A 20979-nucleotide genomic window follows, 5' to 3' on the forward strand; every position below is an offset into this window, starting at 1 on the left:
TGTGGAGGACAGATTGGAGTGGGTAGAGACTTGAGGAAAGAAGATAAATTAGAAGGCTATTTCAATAATCCTGGCCAGAAGTAACAAGGACCTGAGCTAGGGTGGTGGCTCTGTTGGAATGAGGAGGACAGTAATGACAAGATTTGGAAGGTGGTTGGATATGGGGAAAGAGTGAATGTGAAGAGTCAAGGTGAACACAGACATTCCAAACTTAGGTAAATGGAAATGATAGTTGTAGGATAGTGGTGCCCTGAACAGAAATAGAGAAGGTTATAGGAGGAGTGGAACTGGGGAGAAAGATAGCAAGTTTTGCTTTGGCTATGTTGAATGTGTACCTGTGAGCCCTTCAGTTTGAAATGCCTAGTAAGTAGTTGATGATTGGGGACTGGATCTATAGTATGGGTGGAAGGAAGGAACAAAAAGAGTATCAATGCAATATTTGAAAAGAAAAAAGTATTTGAAGAGGGAGGTGATCACTTTTATGGGTATGTGAATTTGTGTAGGCTTTATAAAGGAAAGAGCATCTGAATTGAGCTTTGAAAGAAGGAACAGACTTCAATACCTACTTATTTAGTCCTCTTTGCCTGGTATTGAGGATACGGGGTGGGATATAAGGATTTCATTCCGAGAATAAGGGATGGCATGAACATGAACAAAACCACATTTCAATTTATATTACATTATATTACATAATTTCTACTAGGCCCTCATTGACCTCTCACCATCTTCCACTTTTGCTCCTATACATACATTGCTAAATGGATCTAGAGAAAGTCACAAAGTCATGCTGACTGGGTCCAATACAAATTTATGTTACATAATCTCAACTGGGCCCTCCTGAAGCAAGGCAATTAGGCAGAACTTCCCTCATCAATTCACTCTTCCACTCACAAAAGTTCTGTTGCAAACCTTTTCATCCATCCTCTGGCTTCCTGTGGCACCCCATCCAATCTCCCTTTTCAGCTGAGGACCTTATTTCATATTTCAATGAAAACTGAGGCCATGTACCAAGAATCTCCCCTTGTCCCTTCCTTCTTATCCCATATCATTCAGAAATTTCCCCCCATGATCTCCTTCACCCATGCTCACAAAAAGCAACTTTTCCTCTTTTTAAGGCAAAACCCTCCACATGCACCTTGGATCCCAATTCCATCACATCTTCTCAGCATGGTGTCTTCCCCTATTAACTCTACTGTCTTGCTAATTATAATTTTCTCCTTTAAGTACTGGCTACTTCTTTTTTGTACAAACATACCCAATTGTCCCCAGTCCTTAAAAAAAAAAAAGGCCTTCACTTGAAATTAACATCCATCAGCTATTATCCTATATCTTTCCTCCATTTCAGTGCTAAATTCCTTAAGAAAACTATTTACAATTGGTGCTCCACTTCCTCTCTTCGAACTCTCTTCTAAACATTCTGTAGTCTGTGTTCTGACTTCATCATTCAAGTAAAAACCCTCTCTCCAAAGTTACCAATGATCTCTTTATGGACAAATCTAATAGTTTCTTTTCTATCCTCATCCTTCTCTCCTCTGCAGCCTCAGACACTGCTGATCTCCCTTTTCTGTAAAATTTTCCTCTCTAGGTTTTTGTGACACTGCTTCCCCATGGTTCTCCTGCTACCAGTCTGTTGATTCCTTCCTTTTTTGGGGTGGGGTGAGGCAATTGGAGTTAAGTGACTTGCCCAGGGTCTCACAGCTAGTAAGTATCTGAGGCTGGATTTGAACTCAGGTCCTCCTGACTCCAGGGACAGTGCTTTATCCACTGCACCACCTAGCTGCCCCTAATCACTCCTTCTTAATCTCTTTTGTTGGCTCTTTCTCTAGGTCATGCCCATGTGCCCAAGGGTCTGTCCTGGGCCCTCTTCTCTTCTCCCTTTGTATTATCCCAATCTCATCAGCCGTAATGGGTTCAATTATCATCTTCATGCAGATAATTCTAAGATGTATTCATCCCTAACCTTACTCTCCTGAACTCCAGGCTTTTATCACCAATTGCTTTTTTTCTTTTTTTTTTTTGAGGCAATTGGGGTTAAGTGACTTGCCCAGAGTCACATAGCTACTAAGTGTTATGTGTTGGAGGCCAGATTTGAACTAAGGTCTTCCTGACTCCAGGGCTGGTACTCTATCCACTGTGCCACCTACCTGCCTCTACCAATTGTTTTTTTGACATCTAGAACTGGATGGTCCATATGCATTTCAAACTCAATCCTCCAAAACAGAAATCACGATCTCTCCCTCTTTCAACCTTCCTCTCCTTCCAAATTTACCTACTACTGTTGTAAATATAACAGTAATAAGTGTTCCCTATTACTGTCAGTCACCCAGCTTCTCAATCTAAGTATCCTCTTTGACTCCTCCATGGAAACCCCCTCACCCATACACACATATCAAGTCTGTGGGCAAGCCTTCTCATTTCTACTTTCAAGACATCTCTCCTGTATCTCCTCTCCACCCACATAGTCACTCCCTCATTAGCTCATAATTGAACTATTGTAATAGCCTGGTGGTTGGTCTGCCTGACTCAAGTCTCTCCCTGCTTCAGTCTATCCTCCACCAACAGACTGAAGTACTTCACAACTGGGCCTTTCCTACATTTGTAGTTATTGTGCAGGTGCTGTACCTTCTGAGTAAAGCAAAATTGCAGTAGCTCAAAAGAAATGTGAGATGTGCCCATTTACAGCTATCTCCACCTTAAATGTTTACATGGACTATTTGTGCCCAACCTGTGGTAAAGCCTTTTGAGCTCATATTGGCCTCATCAGCCACAGTCTGACACACCATACCTTGATTCCAACATAGTGATGTCATTTTGGTTCTCTTCAAGAATAAAGGACAACAACCAGTTGGTCACATTACATTTTAGTCCCTTCCACACACTCCTTGACCTTGTGACACTGGCCTTTGTACTGTTTCTTATAAAACAATCTATCTCCTGACTCCTAGAGTCTTTTCAGTGGTTCTCTCCTATGACTGGAATTCTTACCCTCCTCACCTCTGGCTCCTGGCTTCTTTAAAGACTCAGTTCAAATCCCACTTCCTGTAAGAGGTCTTTCCTTCCTTCCTCCTCTCCCCACATGGTACTTTCCCTCTGAGATTACCTCTCATTTATACTGTGTATATTTTATATGTATGTAGTTATTTGCATGTTGTCTCCTCCATTAGATTGCAAGTTGCTTGAGGGCAGGTACTGTCTTTTGCCCCTTATTTGTATCTCCAGTGCCTGGCAGATACTAAGCGCATAATAAATGCTTACTGACTATTATTTGAGATGAGGGAAGGAAAGATAAGAGCAAGGGATGTAAAGTAGTCCCATTTGGCTGGAAGATTAAATACATAAAGAAGAGGAATAGGTGATGCTCTGCAGATAGGTTGGAGCTTTTGGAGGTCCTTGAATGCCAAAGTCGTGAGTTTATATTATATTCAGTAAGCAATAGAGAACCATTGAGAGTTTTGCAATAGAAAAGTTATTAGATTCAAGAAATATATTAGGAAGGGTTCTTAGGCAATGCTGTGAAGAACAAATTAAAGTAAGCATTGATTGGAACTGTGAAGATCAACTAGAATATTATTATCTTAGAAGTTTCCTGAGTAGGACCCATAAATTCAACCCCAGGTATGCATGATTAACCATTCAGAGAATGGGAAGATGAGTTGCATCCCATCCATCCCCCAACAGCTAATTATGGGTTTTTCTCCAATACGCTTCCACCATTCCTTTCATTCATTTAGCTCAATACTCTCCCACTCCTCCCTCTTGCACCTCTGGCCATTTGTAGGTATATTGATATTGGCCAATCAGGGAAGTTATAACTTAATTGCAACCTGCAGCTTTCACTGCAACTTCGAAGGCACACACATGCCTTCTACTCATCTAATTGTCTCCATAACCTATTCCCAGGATTATCTCATGGTTTCTTTAGAGGCACTTCAGTAGTAGGTTCTAGAGCAGTGACTAGCGAAGAAGACCCTTGTCATCTTAGAGGGAGAAAGAATGAATAGCACAAGTAGCTACATTGCACAGCATTCTGTATGATGAGTAGCCCAGGATGGGTTGCAATAAATATTGCAGGTCTTACTACAATACATTTCCCTTCTATTCCATCCCACATCAACCCTATTTCCAAAGTTTCTCATTTCTACTAGGGACACCATCATCCTTCTAGTAACCCAGGATTTCAATTTCCTCGTTATCCTTGACTCCTGGACTCAGCTGAAACCACTCTCTTCAAAGTTACCAGTGGTTTCTTAAATGCCTGATTTAATAACCTTTTCTCAGTCTTCATCATTCTTGAACTCTCGGCAACATTTGACACTAATGAATACGTTCTCTTCCTAAATACTTAACTTTCTTCCAGGAGTTGTTGAAAATAATGCGTCATCTATAAAAACTCATCTCATCTCAATTTAAAAACTTGGAAACAATTTTTCAATCTGTTTTAAAAGTATACAAATTAAGAGTTTCAGTGGTTTTGAAGCCATTTGTTAAAAACATAAAACTACAACATTTTCCTACTAGTTTGCAAAAGCAACTGATTAATATCAGGGAAGATAGACATTTACTAACTAAACTTCAATTTTAAAAATATTTATACAATTGTTGGATGGGTTTGAAAAAAATGAGTATCTTAGTTTAGTAAATGCATCTAATGATGGCACATCTTCCACTTAGATCTACATATCTTTCTGAAGTATCTTTTTCAGCTATGATAGCTGTTCAAGCTAAGTATCAGACTAAACAGAACTTAGAATCAAGTCTTTGGATTGCTGCATAATTGGGTGTTAAGATAAGATTTTAAAAAATAATAAAGTATCTTCAATTACATTGCTTTCATTAAAATATTATCATTAATAATACAGGATTTTGTGCCATTAATACAAAATATTATTTTCAAATTATTTCACCTCTATCTAATCCCTTTTCATTTCTATTTTGTATAGATTTCATCATAAAATTACTAGTATAGAAATACATGCATGCAATTTATGAATGTTCTATGTGTATGTGTGGTGAGATTGTATATATGTGTATATATATATATATATATATATATATGTTCAAAATTATTTACTTGTGGGGTATAAATTTTAAAAGTTTAGAGACCAGGGGTCTACAAGAGCAGGGATAAAGAGCTCAACAAGAGAGCTTGCAGTAGGAATTAAAAGGGGGGAATGGTTGGTAAAGATATTGAGGAGGTAGAATCATCAGCACTTTGCAACTTTCTGGATAAGCAGGAAAAAGGGAGGAGGACTTTTAAAAATACCCCAATGTATAATAAGTAGGAGAATACCAATGTCATCAATAGAAATAGAGAAATTAGAGGGTGAGGCAGGTTTTGGGAAGAAGAAGATGAGTTTAGTTGTGAGTATGTTGAATTTGGAGACATCCAAATAGAACTATGTATCAAACAAATAGTTGGAAATATGGGACTAGAACCCTAGGGAATGATTAGGGATAGAAATAGACTTGGGAATCATCAGAATAGAGATAATAATTGAAGCCATGGGAGTACTACATGGGAGTAGATGAGATCATCAAGGGAGAGCCCTTGGAGTAAAAAAGAAAAGAGTGTCAAGGACAAAAACCTTAGGGAACCATAACATTTAAGAGGTTATAAGAAGATGAAGAACCAGTAAAGAAAATAGAAAAGGAGTTGTTGTCAGAGATACAGGAAAAGAAGCATGAAAGTAGTGTCACTGAATCTCAGAAAGGAGAGAGTGTCCAGAAAGAGGGAGTGGTCCAGTGTCAAATGCCACAAAAAGGCCAAGAAAGATGAGGAGTGACAATAGGCCATTAGATTTCATAATAAGGAAGTCATTAGTGACCTTGGAGAGGGTTGTCTCAGGAGAGTGGTGAGAACAAAAGCCACATTGCCAAGGGATCTGGGCTGATTGAGTGGGTGGTGGTTAACAACAGGAGGCAGTTAGAATACACTACTCTTTCTAGTATTTTGGCATCTAAAGGGAGCAATAGCATATTAACTAATGGGAGTGGCAAAATGAAGGGGATGAATTTTTTAGGTTAGAGAATCTAATTTTTTGACTGAAGGATGTTTGAGGAGGCAAGGTCACAAAGGAGGTAGAAAGGAATAGAATTGAGGGGTTTAAGTGGATCCGTTATTTCTGGCAAAGAGTAGGGTCATCATATCCTCTGATACTGGAGTGAAGGAGGCAAGTTGAGAGAGTTCACATTGGATGATCTCAGTTGAAGTAGAAGGTAAAACAATTTTTCTGAGAGAGAGGAAGTGGAGTTGTGGATTTGAGATAAATAAAGAGTTTGGGATTGCTGTTACGGGAAAGTTATAGGATTGTAGGATCATAGACATAGAACTAGAAAAGACATCAGAGATGATGCTGCAATGAAAAGAAGACTGGATTCAGAGCCATAAGACCTAAGTTCAAATCCTACTTCTGACATTTACTACATGAGTGATCTTGGGAAAGTCATTTCCCAATGTGGGTCTTAGTTTCCTCTTCTGTAAAATGAGGGAGTTGGAATAGATGATCCCGAAGGCCTATTCCATCTCTGTGATCCTGTAATCCAGACCAGGGTGTTGCTGGAGGCCCTCTGGAGTGTTAAGTTCTGACCCATGGTCAAACAAATGGAAGGGTGAAAATGGATCACATCCTATCCTCTCCACAATAGGCAATAATAGAGTTTGTCTCCCACATGATCATACCTAGCCTTATCTCCTAACACTCCCTATTCTGCCTTCTCCCTCTGCTATACAAACTCCTAACTTCCTCCTTCTAAACTCAATGTTAGCCCCTACCAGTAATTATAACCTAAGAGGGCTTGAAGGTACCCAGAGTAGCAGCTCTGAAAATTCCCTTTCTCTTCTCTCCCCATCCCAGCACATACCCACTACTACCTCCCCAGATCACCTGGTGGCCTCAGTGGTCTCTGTGTTCTAGGGCATCGACAGGTGAAAAAGAATTCCACATCTCCCCTTTTGACTTTGAGTAGGACAGACTGAGCAGCACAGAATGAGCAGGCACGGATGGGTTGCAACAGATCAAAGATCTCATTACATTATCATTGCCCCCAAATATCCCTATTACTATCAAGAGCACCACCACCCTTTCAGTTGCCCAAATTCACAACTTTGGGGTCATCTTCAACTTCTCACTCTCCATCATGCCATGCATCCAATTAGTTGCCGCATCTTGTCATTTCTACTTCTAAATCTCTTACATGTGTCCCTTTCTCTCTACTTAACGCAACCACCACCCCAATTTAGGCTCTCATTTGTGCTGGCCTGGATCATAGAAATTTTCTTCTTATTGGTCTTCTTGCCTCAAATCTCTCCCTATATCAATCCATCCTCCACACAGTTGCTGATGTATATGTATATAAATGTATGTATATATATATACATATATAATATCCATATCACTTCTCTACTTAGTAAACTCCAGTTATTCTTGAATGACTCTAGCAATAAAAAATATTTCATCTTTTTCTTATCCTTTTAAAGTGTCTGTTTTAGTATAAATTTTATAATGTAAGATTATTACTACAGAAGCCTATACTATCCCAGGTAAACATGTATATATATGATTTATAAATATATAAATAAGTAAATACACACATATTGGGGGTGCCCACTCAAAAGTTTTTACTGATGGGATGAATGATTTAAAAAGTTTGGAGATCACTAATCAAGAAGAAAATGGTTCATTTTACAGATAAGGAAACTGAGACAGATAGGGGAGGTTATTCTGCAAGGCCACATATCTTATAACTAAAAGCTCTAGGATTCAAGACTTCTGACTCAAAATCTTGAACACAAATAGAAATTGTTCTTTCCACTACACTATGTAGTCAGATATCTAAAAGGATTGTCACATACCTATGAAGTCAGAGTGGAAGTTAGATAACTTAAATTTGTAGAGAACCCAGTCAGCAAGATTTCACAATTTATCCTTTTTTCCCAATTTTTAAACATTTTTATTTAAAGTTTTGAATTCTACATTCTATTCCTCCCTCCCTCCCTTCCCTTCTCCCTCCCTGTGATGGTAAGCAATCAGATATAGGTTATACTCGCACAATTGCATAAAACATTTCCATATTAGTCATTTTGTACAAAAATACTTGAATAAAAGAAAAAATGAAAGAAAGAAAGTGAAAAATAGCACACTTCAATCTGTATTCAATCAATATCAGTTCTTTATCTGGAGGCAGAGAGTATACTTCATCATTAGTCCTTTAGAATTGTCTTGGATCATTACATTGCCAAAAATAGCTAAGTCATTCACAATTCTTCATCGAACAATATTGCTGTTACTGTGTCTGGTGTTCTCCTGGTTCTGTTCACTTCACTATGCATCAGTCCATGTAAGTCTTTCTAGGGTTTTCTGAAATTATCCTGCTTGTCATTTCTTATGGCATAATAATATTCCATTACAATCATATACCACAGCTTGTTTAGCCATTCCCCAATTGATGGATATCTCTTTGATTTCCAATTATTAGCAACCACAGAAGAGTTGCTGTAAATATTTTTGTACAAATAGGTCCTTTTCCCAGTTTTTGGATGTCTTTGGCATATGGACTTAGCTGGATCAAGGGATATGCACAGTTTTATGCCCTTTTTTATGCCCTTTGTACCTCAACTTTCCACTCTCAGAACTAGATAAATCTAACCAAAAATAAATAAATAAATAAATAAATAAACAAGAAAGAAGTGAAGGAGGTGAATAAAATTCTGGAAAAGTTAGATATGGATCTTCGAGGGGCAGAGACAAGATGGCAGAGTGAAAGCAGTGACTTGCTTGAACTCTCCCCCAAACCCCTCCAAATACCTGTAAAAATGGCTCTAAACAAATTCTAGAGTAACAGAACCCACAAAAACACAGAGTGAAACAAATTTCCAGCCCAAGACAATCTGGATTGTTGGTTGGAAAGGTTGAACTGTTTACATTCCTGCATAGAAAGATAATATTTGTAACTCATGAGACCCTTGTCAGTATTAGGGTAGTTGGGGAAAAAATTATATGGATACATAGATAGATAGATAGATAGATAGATAGATAGATAGATAGATAGATAGACAGACAGATAGATAGATAGATAGATAGATAGATAGATGGCATAGGGTGAGTTGAAGATGAAGCAGTGATATATGGAGAATAAAATTAAGCAGTGAGAGAGGATTATACGGGGAGAAGGAGAAAGGGAAAGGTAGAATGGGGTAAATTATCTCACATAAAACAGACAAGAAAAGGCTTTTACCATAGAAGGGAAGTAGGGACAGGTGAGAAGGAATGAGTGAATCTTACTGTCATTGGATTTGGCTTAAGGAAAGAATACCATACACACTCAATTGGGTATGGAAATCTATCCTACCCTACAGGAAAATAGGGGGAAAGGGGATAAGAGAACAGGGGGATGATAGAGGGGAGGGCAGATTGGGGGAGGGGGTAATCAGAAGCAAACATTTCTGAGTAGGGATAGGGTCAAAAGAGAGAATAGAATAAATGGGGGGGGTTTAGGATGAAAGGAAATATAATTAGTTTTCTGTAACATGATGACTATGGAAGGGTTTTGCATGACTACACATGTATAACCTGTATCCAGTTGCTTGCCTTCTCAATGAGGGTGGGTGGGGAGGGAGGAAGGAAGAAAATTCGGAACCCAAAATTTTAGAAACAAATGTTTAAAAAAATTTTTTAAGTTAGATATGATAGATCTTTGGAGAAAATTGAATAGAATAGGGAATAGAAAGGAATATACTTTTTTCTCAGCAGTACGTGGCACCTGCACAAAAATTGACCATGTATTAGTTTTATTACCTATTTCCTCCTGTATCTCATTCAACTTCACCTTCAAGAATTTAGATGCTATACCATTTGGTGCATATATGTTTAGTATTGATATGACTTCATTGTCTATGGTACCTGTAAGCAAGATATAGTTTCCTTCTTTATCTCTTCTAATTAGATCTATTTTTGTTTTTGCTTTGTCTGAGATCATGATTGCTATCCCTGCTTTCTTTGCTTCAGCTGAAGCATAATAGATTCACTCTAGCTCCTTACCTTTACCCTGTGTGTATCTCTCTACTTCAAATGTATTTCTTGTAAACAACATATTGTAGGATCCTGGTTGTTAAACCATTCTGCTATCCACTTCCATTTTCTGGGTGAGTTCATCCCATTTACATTTATAGTTATGATAACTAGCTGTGTATTTCCCTCCATGCTATTTTTTGCTTGTTCCCCTCCTCTTACACCTCACCCTTTTTCTCCTCATCAGTGTTTTACTTCTGATCACTGCCTTCCCCAATATACCACCCCCCTTTTATCAATCTTCCCTTCCCCTTCTATTATCCCTGTCCCTTTTTACTTCCTTATAAGATAAGATAGATTTCTATATCCAACTGAGTGTGTATGCTATTCCCTCTCCGAGCCAATTTTGATGATAATAAGGTTTAAGCTTTACCCACCCACCCCCATTTTCCCTTCCATTATTAATAGCTCTTTCATGCCTCTTTTATGTGGGGTAATTTACCCCATTCGATCTCCCCCCTTCTCCTTCTTCCAGTGCAATTTTCTTTCTCATCCCTTTATTTTGTTGGGGTTTTTTTTTGAGGTATCATCCCACCAAAGTCACCTTTATCCACACCCTCTGTCCATGTGTATTCCTTCTAATTGCTTTTATGGTAATAAAATTGTTAAGAATTACAAATATTATCTTGCCTTATAGAAATATAAACAGTTTAACCTTATTGAATTTTTTATGTTTTCTCTTTCTTGTTTCTCTTTTGCCTTTTTATGTTTCCCTTGAGTCTTTTATTTGGAGGTCAAAATTTTTATTCAGCTCTGATCTTTTAATTAGAAATGCTTGAAAATTCTCTATTTTGCTAAATGTCAATTCCTCCCCCCCCCCCCCCCGCCCCAAAAGATTATATTCAATTTTGCTGGATAGGTGAATCTTGGTTGTAATCCTAACTTCTTTGCCTTCTAGTACATCATATTCCAAGCCCTCTGCTTCCTTAATGTAGAAGCTGCCAAATCCTGTGTAATCCTGTCTGTAGCTCCGTGATATTTGAATTGTTTCTTTTTGGCTGCTTTCAATACTTTCTTACTGATCTCTGCACTCTGGAACTTGGCTATGAGTTGGTTGTGAGTTTTCATTTTGGGATGTCCTTTAGGTGGTGATCAGTGGATTCTTTCAATTTCTATTTTGCCCTCTGGTTTTAATATATCAGAGCAGTTTTCTTCAATAATTTCTTGAAAGATGTTGTCCAAGCTTTTTTTTTTTTAACATGGCTTTCAGGTAGTTTAATAATTCTTATATTACCTCTCTTGGATCTATTTTCTAGGTCAGTTGTTTTTCCAATGAGAAATTTCACATTTTCTTCTTCTTTTTTTTTTTACTTTTTTGATTTGTTTGATTGTATCTTGATATCTCATAGAGTCATTAGTTTCCACTTGTTCAATTCTAATTGCTAAGGAATTATTTTCTTCAGTGAGTTTTTGTACTTCTTTTTCCATTTGGTCAATTCATTTTTGGGGGGGAGTTATTTTCCTCAGTAAATTTTTGTATAGATGTTCCCATGCTATTGACTTTTTTCAGGATTCTCTTTCATTACTCTCATTTCTTTTCCCAATTTTTCTTCTACTTCTCTAATTTTCTTTTTAAAATCCTTTTTAAGCTCTTCCAGGAATTTTTTTTTGGGCCTGAAACCAAATTACATTTTTCTTTGAAGCTTTACATATAGCTATTTTGACACTATTGTCCTCTTCTAAGTTTATGCCTTTATTTTCCCTATCATTATAATAGCTTTCTATAGTCAAGCTCTTTATTTTGTTTTGTTTTTGCTTATTTTTTTTCTGCCTTTTTTTGTGTGTGTGTGATTTGGTGTTTTTATGTGAGATTTGAGATCTGGTCCTGCCCTGTCCCAAGCTTTTTGTGCTGGGGCTCTGGGTCTTACTGCTGGCTTTCACTGGACTTCAGGGCTTAGCTGCTTGCTTTCTCTGGACGGTAGGATTCCCTTATGGCTTATACTGGGGTGGGGGGCCCTCCCTGTTGGCATCCCCTGAGTGTGGGGTTTAGCTGCTGGCCCTGCTGCTGGGTTGCTGTGGAAACAGGGTCTCTCTGCTGGTAGGTCCCAGGGGTGGGATCTCCTGTTGGCCAGCCCCAGGGCAGGGCTTCACTACTGATCAGCAATGGGTCAAGGCCTCACTTGTGCTGGAAGTGGGGTTGCTAGGGTGGGGCCTTGCTGTGTTGCACAGACTGTTCACTTGCCTAGGGGGCTGCTGACTTTCAGGAGGGAGGAGTCTCACTGGTGGATTGCCCCAGGCTTGGAGCCTTGCTGCAGGCCCCCTGCTGTGAGGCTGGCTGCTGCTGCTGCTGCTGCTGCTGCTCTTGGGGGTCTTGCTCCTCTCCCACTCCAGTGAGATAGACCTTTCCTGGAAGGCTGGTAAGCTGCTTCCCTGCTCCTACATTAATTCTGAGGCAATTTTCTAGTTGTTTGGAGGGGAATTTTGGAATCCTTCAGAGTATTCCTTCCTCACTATGCCATCTTGGCACCAGAAGGTCACAATTTATTTCTTCCAGCAGTGCTCAGCAGCCTAAGAGTAGGGACAGAGGAAACAGATGCCAGGAGTTACCCAGATTTGAGGGTTAGCAGGATGGGAATAGTGGAAGGGAAAAGGAAAAGGAGATTTCAGGGTGTAGCAGGATAAATTATTGAAGTGGATGATCAAAGGGTCAAGACTGAGTGGAGACAAAAGTAAGGTCAAAAACAGGGCTGATTGGTCAGGAGAAGAGAGAGGCATAGATGACAGCTCACAATGAGGGGAAAGAGTAAAGGATAGTGAAGGGTGGAAGGACAGGAGATTGTCATCAGAGAGAGAAATTTCAGAGTTCAGGGTTTTGAATTGGAACAGTGATGATGAAGCCTAAAGTGTGATCATCTTGGTGGGGAGTTGACCTAAAGAGGACATAGGGGGTCCCAGAATATTTTCCATGGGACTGGGCATGTACTCTGGCCCCCTTTTGCTAGGACTGCTGTAATCTATCCTTGCTACATTTGGATTATAGGATTTAGCTCTAGAAGGGACTTGGGTGGTCCAATCCCTTCATTTTACAGAGGTAGAAGCTGAGGTCCAAAGAATGGAAGTAATGAGGGTCTCACATTTAATAATAGCAGAGTGAGGATTCAAACCCAGATCCTCTGACTAAATCTAATACTTTTTTTTTAACTATTGTAGCTGCTTCTTTATCAGAAATTAGACCCCCTAATAACTTTGGAAAGGAAGCTTATCCTCCAAATGACTTTCTACCATTCCCCAGTGAAATGAGAGAAAGAGGGAGGGCAAGGTAAGACACGTTTCACTTGTACACTAATAATCAGTCCCTTTGCCTATCAGAGGAGGTCTGACCTCTGAGGATAAGTGACAATGATGACTCCTCAGAAACAGACTTGGATACCTACAGATTCTCCCTAATCCCTCACCTTCAAACACCAGTACCATCTTCTAGTTGTTTGTTTTATGAAAAGATTGAATGAATGGGAGCTGATTTGATAGAGAACCCTTCAGAAAGTCCAGGTCACCATCACCAGGACAAACACTTGCACTTAAGGTAGCAACTCTCTCGGGATAGACGTAGAAAAGGGAAATCCATTGGGAGGCACAACTCTAATTTGCTGTTCAAGGAAAGCTCAGGGCCTTCTTTCACTTGGGTGGGACTAGAAAACAAAGTCCAGAGTGAATGATTTTCTCTCTCTCTCTCTTTCTCTCTCTCTCTCTCTTTTTCCCTCTCTTTCCTTCTCTCCCTCCCTCCCTCCCTTTCTCTCTCTCTCTCTCTCTCTCTCTCTCTCTCTCTCTCTCTCATATACATCATCAAAGATGATAGATGGAACTTTGAGGTTCGGAGAATGAAGGCATATATGAGAGGGGGCTTGGGAGGTGAAGTGTTATATAGAATTATAATAGCTTTTCCCTTTCTAATCTAGAAAAAGCACAGTATTTGGAATCTGAAGCCCTGGTTTTGAATCTAGGCTTTGCTACTTGCTATCTGTGTGACCTTGGACAGTCAGTTAATCAGTATGTCTCACTTTTCTTATCTGAAAGATGAAAGCTTGATTTAGATCAGAGAAATCAAACATGCTACATGAGGCCCACAATATCCCTATCTGATTTTAATGTGTTGCTGTATTAATAATAAAAGAAATCTATAAACATATGTGGTTTTCTAAGTCAATATGGGGGCTTCAGGTATCCTTATGTATGGTTTAATGGTCCCATTTCTATTTGAGTTTTACAACACTGACTTAGTTGATCTTTAAGGTTGATTTCCACCACATTGTCTTCTCCTTCCAAACTATTCACAGTATCTCCGTTGAAGCTCTCTTCCTTACCTGAGGCTCTGGGAACAGGTTTAAATGATAGTAGTCAACTGTGCACCTTCTGAATAAATCAGTCTCATATTGGAATATCATACACATAATCCTCCCATCCCCCCAAAGGGACAGAGGAGGGAGAAACAAAGTTTCATAAAACCCAAGATGCTTGTAAACTACAAATGTGAAGCAAGAAATGCTACCTCTTTCCCAGCAGAAGGAGAAAAATTTTGCAAAAGGCCAGCCTCTGGTTTGGTTTGTAGACTCCAGGGAAGAGCAGCTGGCCAAACAGATGCTTCTGACAAGGGGTTCGCTCAAGGATGATGTTTGGCAGAAGAGAAAGAAACAAAACCAATCACAAGAGCCACTCAAATGCAAAAACATCTGGGACACAAACGCAGCACTAGAGTAAAGGTCTTGCCTTGTTTATAGGGCCTTTCCACAACCATAACAATGTGGCTGAAAGACTGGCGGGGGCAGTTTTGGGAAGGTGTTGTTTTGGAAGGGTGGGATAAATACACAGGAATCCAATACTGCTCTAAACTGCAAGAGTCCTAGTGACTCCTTCATTCTGGTTCCTGTTGTGGTTTCTGAAGGATACTTGGCCATGTCTGGTCTCCATGATCCTATTTTAGTGGATTGGTTGGGTGCTGGATGACTTCTTCATGAATCAGACTTCATGGAAGAGAACACTGGACAGTCTCTAAAGACAGCCTCTAGAGTATTCGAACAACTTTACAGAAGCATTGGCAGTTGGAAAATAGTGGAAAAGCAGGGGCTTGTCCTAGGAAGACCTAGATTAATACCTCTCTACTTATTTTGTTAGGGAACAATTTTTTAAAATTTCATTTCATTTTTTCAGTTAGTCAAAATCTATTTTCTCTCTCTCTCACTTCCCCACCCCATTGAAAAAAAGAGAAAACCCCTTATATCTAATATGCATTATCAAGCAAAACAAATTTCCACATTGGCCACATCCAAAAAATATATGTACCGATCTGCATCCATCACCTCTCTGTCAGGAGGTAGATAGCATGTTTCATCATGCATATATACCTCTTATTAGCAAAGTGACATGGGAAAGAGCTATTTAAATTTTTGGTGCCAAAATGAGGGATTTGTTACCTATTATTGTTTCTCCATGAAGTCTTACTCTGATGCCTTAGCATGGCTCTGAGGTGACCTCAGGTTCTAGAAAACTTTACTAATCACTTCCAGGATAGGCCCATACATGGACCATCAGTCTAGTGTCTGGGGATCAGCCAACCTAAGTTTAAAAAAAAAAAAAAGATTAACATGAGAGGACTGGCTACCAGGAGGTGATTTATTTATTTATTGACATAACTACTCAAGAAAGTTTTCTACTGAGATGAAGAGGGACTGAGATCTTTTAAAGGCATTGCCCACTAAAGAAATCATTGCATCTTTGGTATATAAGTAGATAGTTATTATTATTATTATTATTATTAATACTATTAATCCTCCTCTAGTCTTATTTTGATGGCTCATCCTAGAGTACAAGTCTGGGGAAGTAGAAATAGTATTAGACTTGGAGTCAAGCCACCTGAATTTGTATTCCCAGCTCAGAAACTTCCTGGTTACTCGGACAATGGACTGATTACTGAACTCTCTTTCCTTATCAATATCTCTTTCCTTATTTACCTTATCAAATGGTAATTATTTCCCCAAAAGGGTTGTGGGGAAAGTGCTTTGTTAACCTTACCGTTCTAAATAGATATATTGTTATTATTATAATGCTGGGAAAGCTTCAGGTACAATCTGGCAAAAGACTGTTAGGTACTTCTGTTGCCAGGGGACCACCCTAGCTAAGTACAGAGATGTTCACCACCAGCAGTTTGCTTACCACATAAGGAATTTTTTTGGCCAACAGCAATTTACAAAACATTCTGCCTCTAATACTACCTGCATGACCTTAGACAAATCACTTAACCTCCTTGAGTTTCAGTTTTCTAGCAGGTAAAAAATGAGCGGGTAGGACTAGATGAAGTCTCAGGTCCCTTCCAGCTCTGTGACCCTATAACCCATCTATAATCTGAAAAGGCGTGGAGGGGCTTCCTCCTGTGCTGGAGGAAGAAGTATCCACTATCAGTTAAATCTTTGGTTCCTTGAGGTGTTAAAATAGTACTCTTCATAATAACGTAGGATTATAGGGTCATGAATTTAAAGCTGTAAGGGACTTTAAGTAGGTTCTGAAATGTGCAAAATAGAGACCCAGTCTCCTAGAGTTGCTACTGACCGCAACAATCTCTGGAGGGACTTTCTTGTTTTAAATCTATCTATCCAAAGAGAAAGAGGAGGGAATGGGATCTGTTTAGTTCGACAATGAACAGAAAGCAAGAGGGCAGCTCTTTGTTCGATAGGCACCAAACTTAAAGGAGGGAGAGAACAAGACGGGTAGAAAGAGAACATTTTTCCGTTGAAACATCCTCTCTCTCTCAAATATAAACCAGTTGAAATAACTTAAGATTTGTCCCTCACAAATTACTAGGTAGCATATAATAGGTACTTGGTAAAAGTTGAATTAGACTAGATGACTTCTAAAGTCGCTTGCAGCTCTAAATACTGTGATCCCGAAATATTTATTTCTGAAAGTTTAAAATGGGAAAAAGAGAGACGTGCCATTCAGTCTGAGTCGGGCCATAAATTTGTAAAAGACATATATTATATATACGCACATATTATATATATATATATGTATGTATATATACATATACATATATATATACATACATATATATATATATATAATTTTGGGGTGGGAAAGGAAACGCTAGTAGCCGCCAGGTAATTAACTCTTTGGATGCCGAGCTGATTGGGTACAATTTGAAGGGGGAGGGCGGAGACGGTACGCAATTGTTACAGAGTTCCCGGTTTTCCTTGCAGAGTCTGGGGGCTTCATGCTCCATCCCAGCCCTCCCGCTCGGGTCTGAGTCAGCGGCATCCTCGGGGCCGCTGGGCGGCGCCTTCTCGGTCTGGGCTAGAGGTGCCCGGAGTGGCCGAAACAAAGGGCGAGTGAAACCCCTCTAACTTTCGGAAGGTAAAGAACGCCCGGGGCCCTAGAAAGAAGATTCCGAATGTGGCGAGCTTACAACCCCCAAGCCAGGCACCCGGAGTCTCCCCCAACAGAAGAGAGTCCCTCCCCACACCCCAACCCCGCTCTAGCCCACCGCCCTACCAGTCCCTCTCCCGCCCTTCTAGGAGGCCAGCTCCCGTGGCTACCTAGGACAGAAGGTTTGGACTGAAAGAGGAAAGCGGGGAGGGAGGAGAGGACAGTAGAGAGGAGGGGAGGGAAAGAGAGAGGAGGGTGGGCATCGCAACCCCCTAATAGGGAAAACTTGAAAAGAAATTTCACGTGAAGGAGGAGGGAAAAGGAGGAAATCCTCCCCCTCCATAGAAAACCTGCGTTTTTTCCCACGGCCTAGCCCCGCGACACGCAAGGTGGGGGGAAGGAGTGGGTCGACCCCAGGAATAATGACAGTCTCCTCCCCCTTTCCCTTTCTCTCCCCTCCCCCTCCCCTCAGCAGGTGCCCTGACTCGTTTCGGGGCAGAAAGAGTTAAAGGCAACTCTGTCCAGTGTCCAGCCCCGTCCCCTCCCCCTTTCCCACCGGGACAGCCATTCTGGGGGCTGGGCCGCTTGTGGACTCCAAGCCAAGCGGAGCCGGGCCGGGCCGAGCCGGGCCAGGCAGGGCTGGGCTGGGCTGGGTTAGGCAGGGTTGGGCCGGGCCCGAGAGGGGAGAGGAGAATAGGGGCGGGAGGAGGCGGGGGAACCTTGAAGTCTCCTCCCCGGATTAAGTGGCCCTGCCCGCCCTCTTGGCCCCCGGCTAGGGCTAGAGAGCTTTGGGAGAAGGAGTCAGGAGGGAGCACAGGGTAGCGAGAAAAGTTGGGCTCCCGCATTTACCGTATTTATTCATTTGTTACTCGGATGCTCAGCGCTCGCAATGTGCTCTGCGGCTCCTCTCTGAATCGAGAGCCCCTTCTCCTACTTCTCCATTTCGCTCGAGTCCCAGCCCCTGCCGCCCGCTCCCCTGAGAAGATGGCGAGGTGGGGAGCTGGGCACCGCCGGGGGTACGCGTCTCTCCGCGCGCTGTCCCTTCTGTTGCTACTGCTGCTGCTTCTCCGTGGTGGGGCTGGAGCGCCAGAGGCCGGTGGCGAAGGTAGAGGCAGCTGGAGTGGTGGGAACAGTGGCGGCTTCAGCCTACACCCACCCTACTTCAACCTGGCCGAGGGCACCCGCATCTCGGCTTCTGCGACTTGCGGCGAGGAGGCGCCGGTCGGAGCGCGAGGCCCCCCGCGGCCCACCGAGGACCTTTACTGCAAGCTAGTGGGGGGGCCAGTGGCTGGCGGCGACCCCAATCAGACCATCCAGGTACGGTGACATCAGGCCGAGGGGGGTGGTGCTGAGGGGTTTGCTCTGTTCGGACTAGTGAAACTGGGAAAAACTGGGACTCCTGGGTGCTTCCAAGCATTGGTGGTTACCTGTTTTCCTCAGCGGAGGATGGGACGGCGGGGGGTGGGGGTGGGGGTGTGCCAGATCTCTCATTCCGAGTGTTGCGCTTTCGCCCCCAACTTGGGGGTCGAGGTTGTGCTGATTGTGTGTAGGCGAGTGGGCGGGAGTTGAGGAGAGAGGACTGAGATTTGTTCTTTCCAAGAGCCCCGCGGGCACGTTTAGTGCTTTAGTGTGGAAAGTGCTGCGGTCAGAGGGGGGAGTCGAGTAACTAGTTGGGTTCTTCACCTCTCTAGCTACTAGGTTCATTAGCATTTTCAGGAGGAGGAAAGAAGGGAGGTGGAAAGGGTTAATTGACGGGTGAAATCCTGGACTTGGTGGAGGGACCTGTTGGAGAAATTCTTGGTCGGCTGATCTTGGGAGCAGATTAAAAGGCCCCAGAGTTACTTTGTATTTACCCTCTCGAAATCTTTGAGGTTTCGGGGAGGGCTGCTGCTCCGGATGACGCTGAATCCTGTGGAAGGAGTGTACCGGTGGTAGAATCCTTTTAAGTCGAAGGGGGCTGAGCTTAGGGGAACTCAGAAACCACTTGACTTTCAACCTCGAGCTGGAAACTTGGAGAGTGCTCCAAATCCAGAAGCAGCAAGTGGAGCAGTTATCTCCCTAAAGTTAAAAGGGGCTAACGTTTTCACAGAGATTAGGTAAAACTTAAGATCTTCTCCTACAAGACGTCAGAGTGAGAACTTTTGCAATCTTCTCTAATTTCTTCCAAAAAAGTAACACTCTTCATCCCTCCAAAATTTTTTTGGCTCCAGTAGAGTCAGGGGCATGGACCATAGGACCCGAGGGGCCTCGGGACTCTGGTCTTTCTTAGTACTGGGCAGAGGCTGAGGCTGAGGCTGCTGATTTCTAGTCTTGGACTGGGGCTTCCTACTTCCATCCAAATCCCAGGAGAACTAGGATCTGGCCTGGAATCTTTGGTTTTTCCCGGCATGAAGGAGTGTGGGGGACTCTGGGAGCAGGGCCTATTATATGACACTAAGATCCCTTCCCCTGGGCTCTTTGGCCAGGGGTTGTCCTGAAGTCCCCTATTCTTCCCACACCCTCTGTCTTCCCCCACCATCCTGCTTTGGAGTAGTAAATGAAACGGAAAAAGAAGAACTTACCATCCTACTATCCCTCCCCATCCCGTCTCTTCTGGAGGGGTAGTTTGGGAGTAGTAGATGGCCCTAGATATCCCATCAGAGAAGGATAGTGCAAGCCTCTTCAAAGGGCCTGGCTCAGGGGAGTTGGGTAGAGAGCTGGGTTAGGGGAAAAGACCTAACTCCTTTCCTTTTCAGGATATTCAATCTCTCACCTCTGTGCCTATGCAAAATGCCCCCCTTTCTGCCTTGGTCCCCTTGGAATACTTACCTTCTTTCAGAGCACAGCTCAGGTGCTACCCTCTTCCTGAGACATTTTCTTATTCCCCCTGTTATTTGTACTCTTTCCTCAAAACTTCTCAGAAGTGCTTTCCTTTTTTACCTTTGAATGTGTTGTATTCATCTGCCTATCTCCTCCCCACCCAGTAGAGGTAGGCTTTTTAACCTTAGACGTTGCTTCCTTTTTATCTCTTTACCCCCTTTGTCTAACCACTGTGACTGTTGAATTGAATAGGGAGAGTCAGTGTGGTTAGTTGATAGAGCCACAGACTTGGTGACTGGATAACCTGGGTTTAACTCCTACCTCAGACACTTACTGCATTGCCCTGGACAAGCCATTTAGCCTCTTTGAACCTCAGTTTCCTCATCCGTGAAATAAGAAGCTTAGACTAGATGACATCCAAGGTCCCTTTGAACTTTACATCCATAATCCTGTGGATTTGTTTCGGTGTGCACCTCAGTGTGATAGAATGATCAAAGTGCTGGATTTAAAGTCACAGGACCTGAGTTCAAATCCCACTTCTTGGGCTTATCTTCGTTAGCTTGAGCAAGTTATTCACCCTCTCTAGGCCTCAGTTTCCTCATCTATAAAATGAGGGAGTTGGACCAAATGACCTCTGAGGTCTTTTCTAGCTCTAAGTCCATGATCCTGTAATGTATCATTAGAAACTGTAAGATTGAGTCACTCAAAGATGTGCCTTCCTAGCTTCTACCTTTCTGTTCTTGGAGCTGGAAGGGATGTC

The 20979-nt window shown here is 41.8% G+C and overlaps 1 protein-coding gene across 1 annotated transcript in view; it reads left to right on the forward strand.

Moving 5' to 3' along the window:
• The first annotated feature begins 18209 nt into the window (after positions 1 to 18209).
• Positions 18210 to 20979, forward strand: part of LAMA5 (laminin subunit alpha 5) — a 119667-nt gene continuing 116897 nt past the window's right edge. The window contains exon 1 of the mRNA XM_027850165.1: positions 18210 to 18737. Coding sequence (XP_027705966.1) covers positions 18294 to 18737 — 444 coding nt within the window. The 5' untranslated portion in view covers positions 18210 to 18293. The remainder of the gene's footprint in view (positions 18738 to 20979) is intronic.

This window comes from Vombatus ursinus, unplaced genomic scaffold (assembly GCF_900497805.2).
Source record: "Vombatus ursinus unplaced genomic scaffold, bare-nosed wombat genome assembly UNPS02000580.1, whole genome shotgun sequence".
NCBI classification, from domain to species: Eukaryota; Metazoa; Chordata; class Mammalia; order Diprotodontia; family Vombatidae; genus Vombatus; species Vombatus ursinus.